This window comes from Balearica regulorum, chromosome 14 (assembly GCF_011004875.1).
Source record: "Balearica regulorum gibbericeps isolate bBalReg1 chromosome 14, bBalReg1.pri, whole genome shotgun sequence".
Classification (NCBI taxonomy): Eukaryota; Metazoa; Chordata; class Aves; order Gruiformes; family Gruidae; genus Balearica; species Balearica regulorum.
This window is the reverse complement of record NC_046197.1, coordinates 4,982,918-5,000,859: the sequence shown is the minus strand read 5'-3', so window position 1 is coordinate 5,000,859 and position 17,942 is coordinate 4,982,918. Positions and strand designations below refer to the sequence as shown.

The 17,942-nt window shown below is 38.9% G+C and overlaps 1 protein-coding gene across 2 annotated transcripts in view; it reads right to left on the bottom strand.

The window, feature by feature from the left end:
• SLIT3 (slit guidance ligand 3) overlaps window positions 1–17,942 on the bottom strand; it is a 527,279-nt gene that overhangs the window by 127,971 nt on the left and 381,366 nt on the right. For both annotated transcript variants that reach the window (XM_075766507.1, XM_075766506.1), the window contains exons 14-15: window positions 15,192–15,335; window positions 12,353–12,516 (exon numbers count right to left, since the gene is read on the bottom strand). In XM_075766507.1, coding sequence (XP_075622622.1) covers window positions 12,353–12,516; window positions 15,192–15,335 — 308 coding nt within the window. The remainder of the gene's footprint in view (window positions 1–12,352; window positions 12,517–15,191; window positions 15,336–17,942) is intronic.

Below are 17,942 nucleotides of genomic sequence, written 5' to 3'. Positions count from 1 at the left end.
TGAAGTTACACAGGGTAAAAATTTATTAAGTATAATTTTAGTTTACTGATGGATACAAGATTCATCTTCACATGGGAAAAAAAGAAGGATGGGAATGTAAGTGGAATGCTTTATGAAGGAGAAAGAGTAGTATATAACATTAGCAGGTAAAAAACAGTCTTTGGTTTTCTCTCAAGCTTTCTGGCAAAGTAAATAAAGAATATTTACCACATTTTGACTTAGCAGTCTCACTCTCTTGATGGCATACAACTTTTCACACTGCATCAGCTATAAGAAGTTGATCTTGCCTGGGCATCAGTCCACTGCTTCCATGCTTGCAGCAGGGAAAAGCCCTCTCAGCTCAGCAGGAGAGGAAGGGAACAAACATCACCTTTGTACTTTTCTTTCTGTCTTTTTTTTTCTTTTCCTTTTTTTTCTTCTAAATGAGTTTAAATAAGAGTTATCCAGGTAAGCATTGAATCAAAAGTAATCAATAGTGTGTATATGGTCAGCAAGTACTCAGTCATCTGTTGGACTGTGAGGCAGCAGGAATCACTTGCCAAAGACTTGATAAAATTTACTATTTGACTTGAGCCTTGAGATCACTTGGACAGGTGGCTGCTCTATTAGGATATTCCCATCTGGGATACTAATGCGAAATTCAGCCATCTGCTTGCAGAACTATTTAAGTGTGTATATCTATTTCTACACAACAGGGCTTTATCGGTGTACTACTGCAGGGTTCTGAGCGAACATGACAGGATGCACGTAGTACTTCTTGCATGCTATAAAATCACCTGTGGAAAGCCATGGAAAAGAGATGCAGGACAGGCACAGAAGAAACACTTGGCTTCATTTTACTATTTCAGGCTAACTATTTGGTTATTTTATTATACCTGAAAGCATGTGTGCACTGTAGCTGAGAACTCTGTGAAGCTTGGCTGAACTTAAAACATAACCTGGGAGTTTCTAGTAATTTCCAAAATTAAAAAGAAAGAAGTTTGTTGTAAAATGAGCAGCCAAGGTAACAGCAAGGCCTGTGTTTAACTGAGGGCAACTGTGTTTATCTGAATTGCTAGTTACTCTGATAACATTTTAATTTCACGACCTATGTGACAACACTATCAAACAGGGCATTGCAATTCCTCAGTATCATAACACAAACACACGTGCCATTTTACAAAACAGCAGTACTGAGATAAAGAAACATCATATTTCCAATTGCCCAAAATTTTTAGATGCCTTTCTAATACCCACATGGAGAAATTAAGCAACAGAGGCAAATACTCTTTTATCCTGTTCTTCTTTTTAAGCATTGTTTAGCAAACCTGATTTCAGTTTTGAAAACTTAGCTTTGCCCAAAGGACTTAAAAGGAGTGCTGGATCATCTGTTTTGGAAAAAATCAAGCTGCCTCAACAGGGGCTTGAATACTGACCTGATATATTAATTCTAGAAGAGATGGATCCAACTGCCTCAAATTTGGCACCAAGTTTTAGATCACTTGGTCTAAAACTTGGACAAAAAGCAGGAATCCTGACACTCAACTTCTTCATGACCACTCGATCACAATTTTCATAGCTTTTCAGGAAAAAAATTTCACATTGGTAGTATTAATTCTTATCAGTAATTACAGAGAAAATCTAGGAATCTCAGACATTCTTCTTCTGATGGCTCCACAACAGATATATAACAAATTTGCTAGATGAGGCAGTATTTCCGTATAAGAAAACTTCTGTATGAGGCTCTCAAAGTCCTTTATGAATAGGTGTAATTATCTCTGCTTTATGTAGGGGGGAAGTTAGGCGGAGGCATGTTAAAGATCTTATCTAAGGTGTCAAAGCTATAATGGCCCTTTTGGCATGCTGACTCAGCTTTGTGCTCCCTAACTACAGGACAATACTGTTGTCATACAGGCTGTGTTACCCATATCACTTCAAGAGATAAAAGACAATGTTTTGCAGACTCTTCTGAAGTTCTTTTGCAGTATACTACTCATAACGAAGTGCCAGCACATTAAGATTGCTCAGATCAAGTCCAAAGTTACGTTAAGTAGCAGGCATCTTATTACAGAAACGGCATCCAAAGTGTACCTCACGTAGAGTGACTCACTGGACAGCTCAAATAGAGAGATGTAGCTTACATTATTTACAACATAAGAAGACAAAAATTATTTTTCATCTCTGTAGGTATGGCTGGAATCACCCTTGGATCATATTAATCAACAGGATGCCTAACTTCTTCATTCTAAGAGCAATTAAACAGATTAATTACTTAGAAATGGTTATTCTGCATGCAAGCCCTCTGAAAAATCTGTCACAAACATCACTAGGGCTCCCCCCCTGCAGTGTCCAGGAGTCTGGTTAAGCAACACTTCACCTTTTTCATTTTTCCTGTGAGAAAAGGGGAATCTCACCTTTTGATGCTTCTGAAAACAGCAGAAGTATCCCAGCATGCCATGCGGCAGGGAGTATGCAGCCTTCCATGGTGCTTGACAGAACCATGTTCAATTTGTATTGTTCTACCACATGGTTAGATCAAGCACAAAGGAAAACCCCATGAACAGCCAGAGTCAGAGTTAGGCAGCGCCAAAGAGAGAAGAGCGTTGAGAGGAAGCAGCATGGAGAAGCACAAGCTGAAGGTTCACGGAGAGCTGCTCTCCACTCCACCCATGCAAAAAGGTGCTGGATACAAGAGGTCATCCTTTACGCTACAACTGCAGGAACACCCTGGAGCACAATCGGGGTTAGTGTACAAGAACAGAGCCCAGGTGAATTCAGAGACAGACTACTAAAGCACTGCAAACAGCTCCTTCCAGCAAGGATGTACAACTTCCATCATGTATTGAATGCCTGATCTACACTGCTAGCTACTTTATTAGCTACTTACTCTCTCCTGGTGTCTCCTTTCAGTATAAATGCCAGTTTGGTTTGCTCCATTTATTTAAATGCAATATTAGAAATACTGAAGCTAATATTAACAATAGTAGACTCTGAGCTGATGGTCAAGCTCTGACATTAAATGCTCCCCAAGCTCCCTTTGAGCTTGATTTCAGCTCCCAGAGGTCTTTCATGCTGGTGGCACTTACAGTGACAATCTATAATTACAACTACTTTGCTTTTTTATTTTCCAACTGCACTTTACACCAAGGTAGCACACCCATGCTACTACAGACATATTAAGGCAAACAGGAGTATTTTGTTATTCTGTTTCTTGGCATAATATTTGTTGGGGTTTGCACATCATTTGCTGATGGGAGCATTCTCTCTTTCTGACATCCTGGATTATTTCAAACAGCTGTACTTCTTGTAACTCATTCCTGCAACTTTGACATATTATGAAGTAGGGCATTCAGTTTTGGCTTGACTGCTTCTACTGAAATAAAACTCCCATTGACTTTAATGTCTGCAGAGCTATGCCAGTGGAGAGTGCTTTTGAAAGTCTCATCTCAAATGTTCTTGCAGGCTTCATGAACAAGAGAGAAAGTGGCTGGCTGTCCTCTGCAACTGCTGAGAACATTTTGCTGGACTTCAGTGAAGGTCAGTGCTTGTGTTTTTTAAAAAAAAAAGAAAATCACTTTCCTTAGTAAGGGGTTTGCATTGCCCAAAGAACAAAGTCAGCATCAAGCAGATTATTCATTGCCTACATGGAGAACAATGCAAGTACTTGAGCAGAGATGACAGATAATACAGCAAGGGGCTCTGCTTCACCATTTTGCTGTGAACCAGCATTATTATGCAGAAATTCAACACACAATTACGTGGGAACACCAGAAAATAACTTCAGTGTTAACTTAGTCACCTCATACTGTGGGTTTGCGTAAAGCAATGAAAGTAAGACAATTTGATTTACTGTCTATCTTTACAATCTAAGAAAGAAACTGAAGCAGCTCTTTTAGGGGAACCTAACAGAATAAACCTTCAATCCCCACAGGCTGCCAAACTAGCCAGAGTCCTAACTGATACAAAAACTAGATTATTAATTTTCTTTTGTGACTCATGCAACATGGGACAGAGAGGCATTAATTTTCTTCCATGATGCATTTAAAGTATGCATAACCCTGGAATCCACACCTCATTTATTTAGAAATTATACCTATAACTAGCATTTGTGCCAATAATTTTGTATGGCTCTAGTGAAGAAGGATGCAGAGTTCCATATCCTTATTCCAACACTGGTTTAATAATGCAGCAATTCTGGCACGTGCTCTTCAAATAAATTCATCCACAGTACTCTGTTAAGCCATGAGAAGTAATAGTTCCTATCTTCCAAAGACTTTTATATTATATACTGTTTTTCAGTATTAAGTAGAATATCTGTAATAAACTCAGTAATTTCAGTGTCAATGAACTCTTTCAGTCCTACTGGAAACAACTCCGGTCAGAGCCCTGCAAACGTCTTCCTGAGAAACCCCGAGAGATTATTTTGAACAAGTCTCTATTCCTCTGCTGCACTAATTAAACATCACTTACAATAACCGCCTAAGCTAATCATCAGCTACAGTGAACAAGAGGTACTAGCACACAAAGAAAAGTCTGCCAAAACCCTAATTTATGTCCCCAGAATACACAAGAGGTGAAATACTCCACAGGCATATTCTGGCCTTTCTGCTTGTTGCAGACTATTCCAAAAAATATGCTGGAATATAGCCTCCTAGGGGCTTTTTTTTGACAAATAAAACAGATAAAAAACAGGGAAGCACACTATTTTGTAAATTACATTTGAAAAAAAAAATCCATAAGTCTTTGGATGTACATAAGATCATTCTGCATAAATGTTTGCAAAAAAACCCCCAAAAAGTTGAAAAAGGAACAATCATATCTCCAGATATTTGTCAGGTTTCATGAAAAACCCCACCCTTTAGATATACTCTATACCCAAGCAGCAGTGTATGGTTCGCTCTTAGTGTTAATTCTCCTCCAGAATTCTGAAATCCGTTTGGTTTTCAGTCACTGAATCTGTAAGTTTGCTAAAAACTTGTATATAGGACCCTGTTTTTATCTGTCCCATCAAGCTGTAACACCTCAAGAGACTGCCGCAGTCTCAGAAAAGTCAGATGAAAATTTATTGTCCAATTGCAGGCTCAAACATTCTTGCACAAGTTTTAGCTGACTAGCTCTATTCATGCCAATATCTCTCCAATTATTTCCTTTATCCTATTCAAGTGACCGCTATACACACAAAAAAGTGCTAACTTTGCATCTCTGGTAAATGCCACTCAGCTTAATCTCAACACACACAATGGCAATGTGAGAGAAGAGAACAAACTTTGTCCCACCCTAGTTTTTGAGGTATCTGAGCTTTCTGCCACAGCTAATGAAGATACCTCCAGAGGACAACTCAGATCTCAAGCGAGGAATCTCTATTGCTCTGTACTCTGCCTACACGGGGAATCTAGGACAACTATGCTGTTTGGATGCCTAAGTGATATGGATGCATCTGTGATTCAACGTTCCTTCTCCATCTTTTCATTGCCTTTTTACTATAATTGCAAATGAGGAAGCTGACTGATAACAAAGCAGTTCAGATGTTTAGTTTTTTTGAAGACTACTTCAACTTAAAAATAAAATGAGGCACAGCCTTAAAATAAACATTTTAACTGGGACATGTCAATTTACTTTCTTACTAAGAACCATACTCTCTGCCAAACAGACCCACCTGCTCTATGTTAAGCTTATATGCTCCCTTGAGTTCCATTCTACCTACTTTCCCCCTAATGCAGGGCAGGAAACCTTCACCATAGTGTTCATCACAAGCTAGTGAAGGATTACAGTGACTAACACAAATATTAACATAAAGATCTGAATGGCTATCAAAGATTTGCAGAAAAGGGAGGGCTATAATCTGTATACAGTACAGAGGAGTTACTTTTTCAACAGGAACATTTCTACAGTAGAATAGAATTCAGCTCCATTACTATTAGACAAAGCAGTTGTGCTGTGTTCTTTAATGACTTCAACTTCAGAAAAATTTCATGCAAACCAAAGCTCAAATACACTCAGTTACAGTGTATAGTGAAGACTTCAGGTTCATAATTTTGAATTTAGTCTAGGATTTAATCTGCAGGTGATTTGTTGCTCTTAGACAACCTTCCATTCAGATAGAATTATTCTTATCCACAACAAATGCATATCCTCAGTTTCGCTATATTCAGAGAGTTTCTGAAGGTACTTTTGCTGAGTCTTTGTGTCTTTCAGGGGGAAAAAAGTAGAACACACAGCATTTAACTGAATAAAACCAAAACAAAACACGCAAACAAACCCAGGAGAAAGAAATCCGCATGCAGTTAATCTTCCAGTTGTCCAGCTCATAGGCAATGTTTCATATTCCTTTCCTCACTCTGCTCTAAGCAACAGTGCTGGAGCTTGGCCTCAGACAAGATTTCCTGCAAACGTGACCAGGCCTAGAGCACCCTGTGCAGGACTGCCAGTCCCCACCACTGCCACCTCCAGCATGGGCAAACCTACACGCTGTCATGGCTTGGTGCCTCCACAGGCAGGAGCTGCTGGAGACCAGCATGCTAAGGGCAGACAATCGCAAATCCCTGAGCACGTGTCACTGCAGCACTGTAACAAGGCAGACAAGAGCAGGTGGAGATCAGTGCTTTTCATCAAACAGAAAATGCTAAGGGCAGGAATAGGAATACATAGTCTGTAAATGGCTATTTGCTTTCTAAAAATGGAAGGAATTTGCAAAATTATTATCAGAGTGATTGGCAAATTATGGGAACAACTATTTCAATCAGATAAATTATGTAAGATCTGGATTAAATTCATTTGCCTTTCATGACTTTTAAACACTGGTTGAGGAGTAACAATACATCGCACCTTTCATTTTGAGAATTCAAAGAGCTTAAATAGTGTTTACATGCTGCTAAGAGCAGAGAAGGGGATAAACTAGGGACACCAAGGGACAGGAAATGTGTGAACTGCTGTAGGGACTGGACAAAAAGCCCTGATGTGCAGCCTGTGTTCTCCTGACTGGGAACACTCTGTCCATTGCAGTTCTATGCTTCTAAGGCTGAAACAACACAGAGGAGAGAGAAGTAAATTTCAGGTGATCACAAGTGGTAGGAACTCTATCCAAAGCAGACAGGTAACCCAAGAAAGGTGAATATGTATGAAGACAGAGGCTGGAAAAGACACATAAAAATTAGGAGGAAAACTGCAAACAGTAAGAAGAGGTTTTAACAAATGCCTTTGAAAATTATGAGTGAACAAACAGACACTACATTACTATCTAATAACAGGGGATAACATAAAGAGATATGAAACTAGCCCTAAACATGCAAGCTCTGGATCCATATGTACCACAGAGGTTGACTCTGATTTGGGTTGGGTTAACAAGAAACAGTGTCCAAAAAGGAGAGAATTGTGCTGGCAGATGGTTCATTGTCCTCCTCCTGTTACTTCCTGTGCTTTTGATTTGTACAGCACTATCTGGAAGTGAAGCAACTAATTAAAGTCAGTTAGATACAATGTATGCCCCAATGCAAGAGGAAGCAGCAAGCCAGGTTTTTGCAGTATTTCAAATAGTAACCTTATTTCTATGAATTAGAAGATAAAGAGCTTTTGTGGTGTGATGCTCATAGATATACATATGCTTTGATCATTATCAGGAATGGTTAGTGTAGGTACAGCAGGTGGAACTTTCATTGCTTTTGAAATACATAATATACTGAAAAAATGCAAACATATCACAGGCAAAAAAAGATATACAGCTGAATACAAGGGCAGCTCTCTGCAAAAGCTATTTCATACACAGTGTCACACAGCAATCAAGTATCCTGCCAACTCTCAAAGTGACAATAAGCTACCACGGAGACAACACAATCTGCTCATAGATTAATTTCCCTTCCTCCTAAAGCTCAGCACTGCTTTAGAAAACAAAACTGCTGTGTAGTGAACTTAATCAAATGCTACTGGGCAGAAGGTTTTTGTTATACTTTTTTCCCCCTTGTTCCTACTAAGAATGGAGCCTCCAGTGACCTAAGGCTGGCAAGTACCATTGGATCCTTGGGTGGTCATAGTGGGCAGATGCAGCCAAAAGAAAATGATCATCAGAATTCCACTATTGGCACTTAAAATGACAGTATTTCCCTTTTCTAAACAGAGGAGAGAGAGAATTAGTCACAGTTTGTTCCTCCAGTTTCTCTTTCAAGAAAAACCTTTTTTAGTTTCAAAATCTATAGCTGTAGGGAGAGAGTGGAGCCGGAGGGGGGGGGGGGGGCAGTATTATTATTATTTTGGTGCATCACATTAAATGGAAGGCAGAAAAACACAGGAAATAGTATCTATTGCAATCTGAGGCTTAAGCATATTCGACAGTATTTTCAACAGCTTTGCCTGTCTCACAGCCCCAGGCAAAAACATGCCCCGTTCCCTGCTGTTCCTTCATTTCATGCTATAATGCTTCCAATTCTCCTTTTAAAAAGAATTATGTACATTATCTACCTGTTGCACAGAATCTCCTTCCTATGCCCACTCATAACCTTTGCAGATGTTGCTCCATCTTTATCAGTAAAAGTTTGAGTCATTTGGTTCAGGGAAGAAATGGCATCTGGGAATAAATAGTGCCTCGATGATGAATTGAAAAAAAAAAAAAAAAAGGCAAGTTTTTCTTGCTAAATACTAAAAGGATGGTGGGGAGCTGCAATAAAAACTGAAGGAAACAATATGCAGAATGAAGTTTTCTAGATCTGATTTTTTAAATTTTGGTTGTTTTGATTTTTTTTGGGGGGGGGTTTACTATGCACAGTTTTGCCTTCACGGTTTCAATTAATTAATGAAATACAGTTCTATTTAGCCCATCTGCATCTCTGACTGTGTCCTCTTGACATTACCTTCTTGATGTTCCTCTACCATTTCAGACAGATGAATCTTCAAACATCTCAGCTTTTCTTCCCCATTCCTGCTAACCACTCCTCTTCTCCTATCCTCTTAAGAAAGCACTTCTCTTTCTTCTCTTCATTTACTGAACAATCACATTTTTTCTCATGACAGGTCCTTCATGACAGTCCCCTTTATGATACTTTGTAGAATCCAAACAAATGTGGAGAAAACCACACAGATTGCTTCAGGACAACCTCAGAATTTTACAACTTCATAAATACTAGTCCTTTCTCTGATGTCCGAGTATGAAGCTCACCTAACTTGAACTAGTTATGGGTGTGATCCTTACACTGGCTGAGTACCTCTACTCCCACAGAGCTCACACTTTCTGTGCATCCTCATCACTTCTCAAAGGTTAAAGACCAGGTGTCATGGTTTAACCTCAGGCAGCAACTAAGCCCCACGCAGCTGCTCACTCGCTCCCCCCACAGCAGGGTAGGGGAGAGAATTGGAAGAGGAAAAGTGGGAAAACTCATGGGTTGAGATAAAGACAGTTTAATAGGTAAAGCAAAAGCCACGCACGCAAGCAAAGCAAGATAAGGAATCTAGTCACCACTTCCCATCGCAGGCAGGTGTTCAGCCATCTCCAGGACAGCAGGGCTCCATCATCAGTAACAGTTACTGGGAAGACAAATGCCATTACTCCGAATGCCCCCCCTTCCTCCTTCTTCCCCCAGCTTTATATGCTGAGCATGACATCATATAGTATGGGATATCCCTTTGGTCATTGGGGTCAGCTGTCCTGGCTGTGTCCCCTCCACTTCCTTGTGCACCCCCAGCTACTCGCGGGTGGGGTGGGGTGAGGAGCAGGAAAGCCCTTGGCTCTGTGCAAGCACTGCTCAGCAGGAACAAAAACATCCCTCTGTTATCAACCCTGTTTGTAGCACAAATCCAAAGCATAGCTCCGTACTAGCTACTAAGAAGAAAATTAACTCTATCCCAGTCAAAACCAGCACACCAGGTCAGGATAAAATCCCTCACATTAATTCCTTAACTAACCCCTCACATTCACTGTGTTTTCCCCCCACAAAACCATCTTTCTGCCCATTGACATGTACTAAATGTATTAAACAAACTACATGAAAATATCAGGATCCTGAAACAAGAACCCTTTGAGAAAAGAGATGCACATTTACAAAAGGATTTAAAATAAAAATTCTTTTCTCATGCACTGAGCAAAAGACGTAAAAACTAGACCAGGAGAATCCCACAGCCAGCAAGAACCCTGACAAGTTACTAAGCATTGCCATCCCAGTGGGAATGTACAGGCTCATCCCTGGATAACACAAAGCACTACTCAATAGTCTGACTTTGAGTGATGAAGATTCATACCTCAGACTTTTCTGCACAGAGACGTGCTGCATTAAATCCTGGGATGAAACATATTCCTCAAAATGAAAACAGGGAAAATTCCTGCTAAATGCCAAGTCTGAAGCAGCCATGATTCAAAGGGACAACGTGAGCAGAACAGGTGCCAAGGATGCCTGTTCTCTGGATTGATTTACAAACTAAGATTCTTCTAAACCATTAGACGTCCCCCCTGTCTCATGCGAGCAGACAGTGAGTCAAGTTCAATGTATGTCATCGCCATCTGGAAACTCTACAGGCAAAGATACCTTCTCTATTGAGCTTTTGAATAGAAATAGTTTTCATCCAGCTGAAATCTTTGTTCTGAAGCTGTACTATCCCTGCTCTCCTCCTTCATAAGTCAGGTTTATGCTTTTTTCACGTGGTTTTGATATACTCGTAGAACTGGAGACCAAGGAAAAAACAGCCTAATGCCTCAAGGAAAGGACACCCAAGATAAGAACTCACACAAAGTATTATTCTCAACATCACCAGGTACTGTGTTCTGCATTGTTGCTCTTCTTAGCTACAACCTTTCATAAATGATATCAGATGGTGTTTGCCTTATCCAACAGCCTGTACCATTGTCCAAGACATGCATGCACATACCTAACATTAGTTTCTCTAGCTTACTAATAGAAGCAGAAGAAAATAACAATGGCAAATTTGGTACAGATTTATACTGATCTGTTTCCGCAGTCTACTTTCAAATTGTATTTATGCATTTTCATTTCTAATGTCTTTAAATATGAATATTACAGAATAATTATCTTGTTACTATTATGGACACAATCCAAAAACCTAGATAAAAGTATCTCACAATTTCAGTTCAGGTTATAAATTTTGTGGCTTGAGTCACAAGTGACTTAAGAATTTAACAAGCATGCCTAAGAAAACCTGACTGCAAATGAAGTTATCTTTATTTTATTTTATTTTCCCCATAAAGAGAAGGTTTAGCTCACAGAGATACAGAAAGCACAACGGCTTGTTTTGGGCTGCTGCCATTCAGTTTCATGCTGCATCCCCATCAAGAGTCATTAATCTTTTACCACCAGGAACACAATTAATCATGTTGGTTGGTTGGTTGGGGTGGGTTTTTTTTTTTCCCAGAGGAAAAAGAAAAAATCATAGTAATTTTTATAGAAAACACTGCAAGGTACTCCATCAATAACAGTAATTTTTCTTCTTAATACACACTGCTAGATTTGCTCGCTCAAACCTGCTTGTCTTTACAGTATAGAAAAATGCAGTAATCTAAAATACATATAACCAATAGAAAAAACACATGAAGAAGCAGTCTGCTTAGTTGTACTGTATAAGGCAATAAATGTCCTTTTACTGATAGCTGGACCGTAAATCTTCAATGGATAGGGTTGAGAAAAAGGTGTTTGTGTTACTTCGGAGGTTATTTTTAGGTGGAAACATTTTTCTATCTAGCTCAGAATGCAAAATCTTTGCCTAAACTATGATGCAAGTTTTGATTCAAAACTTATTACAACCAAAAATCTTACCAACTTCGATGGCAGTTTTACTTGAATTAGTGCATGTTACTTGTGGACATAAAAAAAATAATCTATGAAAGTATGTGAATCAATGCCATCCCCTCACCTCCAGTTTCATTCACCTCCTAGGTCAGAAATGCCCACTGTCAGTTGTAGAAAAATCTCACTCACACTCTTTACGTCTGAGAACTGAGCTCAGCTCCCATTAAGGTCAACAAGAGTTCTGCCTGAATACAAATGATGATCCATCCACCTTCCACCCCTTCAAAATATGGCATTTGCCACATGGATTCATATACATCTTCATTGTTTTACTCAGATGTTTTATAACCTAGTAATTCTTTAAAATTAAATGTCACAAGCTTTTCTCTTTTTTCCTTGTTTTTAAGTGACACACAGGAGACAGCTATAGACTGCCTCGCTTTTTTTTTCTATTTTCTTCTTTTTTTTTTCTTTTTTAATCCATAAGGTAATTGGCTTTCTGGAGAACTAACAGAATTTTCCAAATTTAATTTTAAAAGATGCTCCATAATATCCATTATAGCAAACACTGTCCTGCAGATTCGATTAGGAGGCTCTCTGGACCTGCTTATTTCTGAATTGAAAGTGCAGTACAGCCTGGATAAATGAATTACCTGAGCAGCGGAACTTCTTGCTCTTGATCTGGCTGATTCGTTTGTTGGCAAGGCGACGCGGATTGCTGCATCGAGCGCCGCTGGTTTCTATCGGATTATCCTGCAGGTAATCAGCCAGCCACTTCAAATGGCAGTCGCACACAAATGGATTCTGAGCTAAATGTCTGCGAGAAGGATGGGATGTTTAATCAGAAGTGACCTGTGACACTGTACTCCATCACTGTTTTTCACAAACGCAAACCTGAAGAGTAGAGTAATTGAATAAGCTTCCAAAAACCCAGGCCTGGCAGAAAACACACAGAGCAGCACATGAATGGGAGAATTCTCTGAGCTATCACATTTCATAGCTCATTAAGACTGCTGCAAGTCCTTTCACAGAGGAAACAAAAATTAAGATAGCAAACCTGCTTTAAAGGACACAGACCTCCTGTCTACAAAGTCCAATGTTTTCTCCTGAGAGCTTGATATGCTGCCTTTTGAGAGAAATGCACCTTTTTAGATGCACCTGACCTGAAGATCATTTTGTATCCTGGTTTAAAATAAATTTTATTGGCAAGCTCAGTTTCTTAGGGATTAAAATGTGAATTAGTAAAGTGCCTTGGAACTGTGGGCAAAGCCAGACGTGATCGAGAGGTCTTTTCTCCAAAGTGAAACTGATATTTGCATATACTCATCATGCATAATAGTATTCCCTTCTATGTATTTTTTCCTGAACCAAAAATTTTTACTTTTGAGACTGAACTGTTTATGCAAGGTAGATTTTGACTCTATCATTCATCAAAATTTGTGCAGCATATTTCCCACAAATTGGAAATACATACTATAGCATTGATTTTAACTGGATATTTAGACTTTGTTAACAGAAATCCGCTGGAGTCTCTTAGAGAGAAACAGCATTTCTCTGCTGCTCTTATGATTCATTCTGTTTGATGAAGTTGAGCACTGTTATCAGGAAAGTTTGTCAGGTCTTTCTCAGAGCCTGATCCTGATCTCAGTTAAGTTAACTTGCACCACTCCCTCTAACTTCCAAGGGAGCAGGACACGACTCTTCAATAACTGCCAAGTCAGTTTAAAAAAGAGACAGATGTTTAAATTTGGTTTGGACCAAAGGTGTAAAGGTGTAAAGTTACAGCCTCACAAGAACTCTGTTCTGTTACTGTTAGTGTGTTTTTTCCACCTGTAGGAACTTCTTTTCTGTTTGCAGTTATATTTATGAACTGTCACTTCACAGAATAAGTATAAAATACAACAGGGCAAGCGCTGTTGAGGACTGGGAAGTGAAAGCATACATAGCAGAAAGTGCCTGAAAGATTACTGTTGTAGTAGAGCCCTTACTGGTGTGAAAGGTCCAAAGAACAAGCAAGCATATAGAGATAGGATATGGGACTGGTTTTGTAGCTCCAGAAAAAAGGCAGACAATGGCAATCACTTGGAGTACTAAAAATGGGAGAATGAATCAAAACATTTCATGAAAAAGTGTCTCGGTGTGAAGCAAGAAGTCCGTTCTAAGTAACAGCCACCAGCAGTGCCAATGAAACCCTATGGAAACAAAGGAGAATTTTTTATACCTTAAGGGTGTCGCCTGTTTTTTTTAACTTGACAAATCTTATATACCTCTGTAAATGAACCTTCTCTGTTGCTCTTGTTTACATATATATCTATGTACATATATAGCATGTTGGAGCAGAAGAAAGCATGGTGAGGGGGGCAGGAGTGGGGCGGGTTGTACGTGATTATTCTAATGCCTTAATGTTTTGTAGCAACATATACTGGCCAGATATCTGTTGAAAATTAAGATTGTGCTTGTGGCTGCCTGAGGAGGTAGCAGGTACCCTGCTGCTAGAAATCATCTCTATTAGTTCATTTTTATGTGAATTAACACATTTATAAAACTAATTTGGCCAAAGCATTTCCAGTATTACAATATATATGTGTATACATACATTTCCAGTGCAACAGTTTGTGTTTGTATATACATCTATAATGTGCATATATATTCCAGTATGTGTATATATATGCATACACATATATTTTTTAATACTGGAAATGCATATACTTACATACTGCATAAACACACAAAGCCTTATATCTATATATACACACACAAAAATATATATATATATATTAAAAAAACCACACTTAGACAATATTGGGTGAGTGGGTTCCTCCTTGTTCTTCATTTCTATCAGGCTGCCAACTCCAGCTCTGAAGGAGTACTATTTACCTTATTATCTTACTCTCACAGCTTTAGGATGAAACTTTCTATAAAATATCGAGTCATTTCTACACATTTGCTTCCAATTTTGCTTCTGATCCCTCTTCTCCTAAGGCCTCCAATTCAAAGACTCTCAGAAAACATTCAGTGGATTTTCTTAATGGATCAAATAATACAACATATCCCTTCCCTTAAGTAGAATGTCAGCTGAAATATGGTTTCAGAAGTCAGGAACTGTACAGCAGGACTCACACCCAGTAAGGAGAGATGCCAACTCCCAACTAGCACATTGAAAACTGTTAGGCAACGGTTTTAATAGAATCTGCTGTTCTTATATTGTACAGAGTCAAATTTGTGTAGTATCTTCCCAACAAACACTATGAATTAATTACTCTGGGAGCTTAACGCACTTATGACATTTACATCCCTATAGACAGGCTGTACCGATAGCTGGCCGTGATGAATTTATGCAATACTACTTTTATTTCTGTCAGAAAAGGAGGGGTTACTACCATGGGGTCTCTTCCAAATTGTCTTAATGTCAGATGTAAAGCCTGTGCAGACAGGTGACATCTTTGGGGAAAAAAGAGAGAGCTGTCATTTATGATGTGCCTGCATACTCACAGAGTCTGGATCGATCGGAGAGGTGCAAAGAGCCCCTTGCTGATGGTCTGCAGTTTGTTGTCATAAAGAGATAGCAGTTTGAGATTATGCAGACCTTGGAACGTGTTTACCCTCAGGCAGTTGATCTTATTGGCATTGAGAAGCCTGAAAACAGAGGAAAGGTTTATAATTCATTAATCTTGAAATAATCAAATAAAGATAGACTGAACTTTGGGGTTAAATCTAAAAAAATATTAACGCAGTCACCAAAGCCAACCCACATTTAAAGGTCTTCATTTGCCTGTTACATTAAAAAGGTGAAAAATTGCAGTCAACATTAGTACTCTCACAGTTGGGGAATATACAGACATATAACAGTGCTAGCTATCTTAAAATACTCAAAAGATATTGACAAGGCTGAGAAAAACAGCATATTGCAAACAGACTCCGTTCTCTTGGCCACAAAATTCTTGCTACTCTGTCAATGAGTTTGAAGGGCTAAATATTGCAACAATGGGGCTCTCTGAGGCACCACACTAACACTAAATCAGAAGACAAATGTGTTTATAGGTAAACAGGAAAAGACATCCTCCATTCCTCAGCAAGCAAATATACCACCTTAAACAGACCTCTAAGAGCACAGGGAGCTTCCCTTTTCAACAAAGTGCACATACACCACTATAGACAACAGGACAAGGTACCAGGGAAGAAACGCATGCTGCTTAGCTGCACATGCTTTTCTTTTGCCCCAAAAAATAACTTCAGAAGGTGCTTCCACTGCATAGCACCCTGCCTTTGCATTGCTGAAACCTTTGGAACGTTGTACACTCGTTACAGCTCTCTGCTCCTACCGTCGTTTTGGCAGAGCCTCATTACAGCAGTAAATGGCTACAGTAATTGTGATATGTAAAAGAAGGACGCATGCTTGAGTAGAGCCCTTTTCTCAAGGGGAACAGGAATGCAGTGCTTTGGAATGAGAGGGCGTCAGAGCAGAACTCACCTTCCTAGCCAACAGAAAAGTCGATATCAATTTACATGAATTTTCTTCTTTATATGTCATGGAAGAAGAAGTTTGACATTAGATAAGAGAAAGTCTTATAGAAGGCAATGATGTATAAGTGAGGTTACATTTTTGCATGAACTAATAGCTAAAATAATTTGATGAAATCATAAGCAGCACTAGTATGACCCCTCTATAACCTGTATTTCTGTGACTGATAATTATGTGACACCTAATCCACACTCCTGTTGACTCCACCAGAAGTAACCAGTAATTTTCCTATTAGGCTACAGGAACAGTTCTTCCCATGCATTCAGTATCTGAGATTTTGCTCCAACAGCAAACATGAATGTCATCTCTTACTACTTGCTTCTTATAGGCATTCGTGTGTCCAAGTCAAAGCAATCTTCATTCTCTTTCGTTTCTTGTGCATTATGCATTTCTCTTTCAAGCTTGTATATTATCTTTTCCATAAAGAACAGGTTAACAAGTTATTAGAAGGCAGAATCAGCTACGGAGTTTTGAACAATATCCTAACATGCATTTAGGCATTACGAATCCTTTGGTTTCTACCCCTTGTCCTTGTGTGCTGGTCCCACATTGTTTTTAGGTAATGCACATTAGCTTAGATTGGTTGTTCCATGACAGAGACTTGGTATCTAAGTTATAGATGAAGAAAACTGAAAGCAGGTATGGAGTTCAATTTGTTTTGAAACATACTATTTTTTTCTAATATTATAGCAATATTTTATGTTGCAAGTAACATAATATTTTACGTTGCAAGTACTTGTAACAAAGCACAAAGAAAAAATTAAAATAATCTCAGTGATAAGAGAATTTACAACTGAACTACAGTGCTATTTGTATACTCGTGGACAACCAGCATCTCTTTTTGTGATGCTTAAGTGGTGCACACATAGCAGAGCTGCGTTGTGCAGATGCTATTCACTCCTGTGCAAAGAGTGGGCTTGAAGTCTAACCATCATTGATCCCACTTAATAAACCCTCAGAGCAAAGCTGACCTAGAACTGCAGTGAATTCACAGGATTTGAATTAATTCTCTGATTAGTTTCAACAAAACACGAATAAACCCAATGCTGGAAATCAGAATTTACAATGTGTTAAGTTTTTCTGGCATGACTTTTCAATTACTAGATTCATAGTGATATAATCTGTGACATTCCTGGAAGAGCCAAATACCAAAAATGAGAGAAACTGATGCTATATACAGTCACAAATAGAGAGGCATACTCTCTCCTTTAAGCATCAGAGAAAGTCATTTGGAACAGGAAAGTGCTTGTGCAGACTGTTTAGAAGTGAGAATTCAGGTACTACACAGCCTTTTTGAGGTGACAACACCTATTCTGTGTATCATCTACACAAAATATGTGCAGTACCTAAATCTAAAGAGGACCAATAGTGTGCTCAAGAGTAACACAGATGTGGCCATACTCGGTGGATCATGAGTTAGATTAACGTCCTATTTCTAATAAGAATTGGGGCTGGGGGTGGGAAGTGAAAACCTGTGAGAAAGCAGAATAAATAATCCCTAAAAATTTTTTCCTCGTCCTTACTGTGAGCTAGAGGATGACTTTTGGCCGAAGCATTAAGGTTTATATTCCTTTTGAAACTCTTGGTTATTTTAAAATATCCCCTCTATGGCTATTCCCCTACATAAATTCCAATTCTTTGCTTAATCTTCAATGTCACAGCCCCCCTAATGTTATCTAATTATTATTTAGGTATACAGGGCTGGTCTCACATGGAGTTAA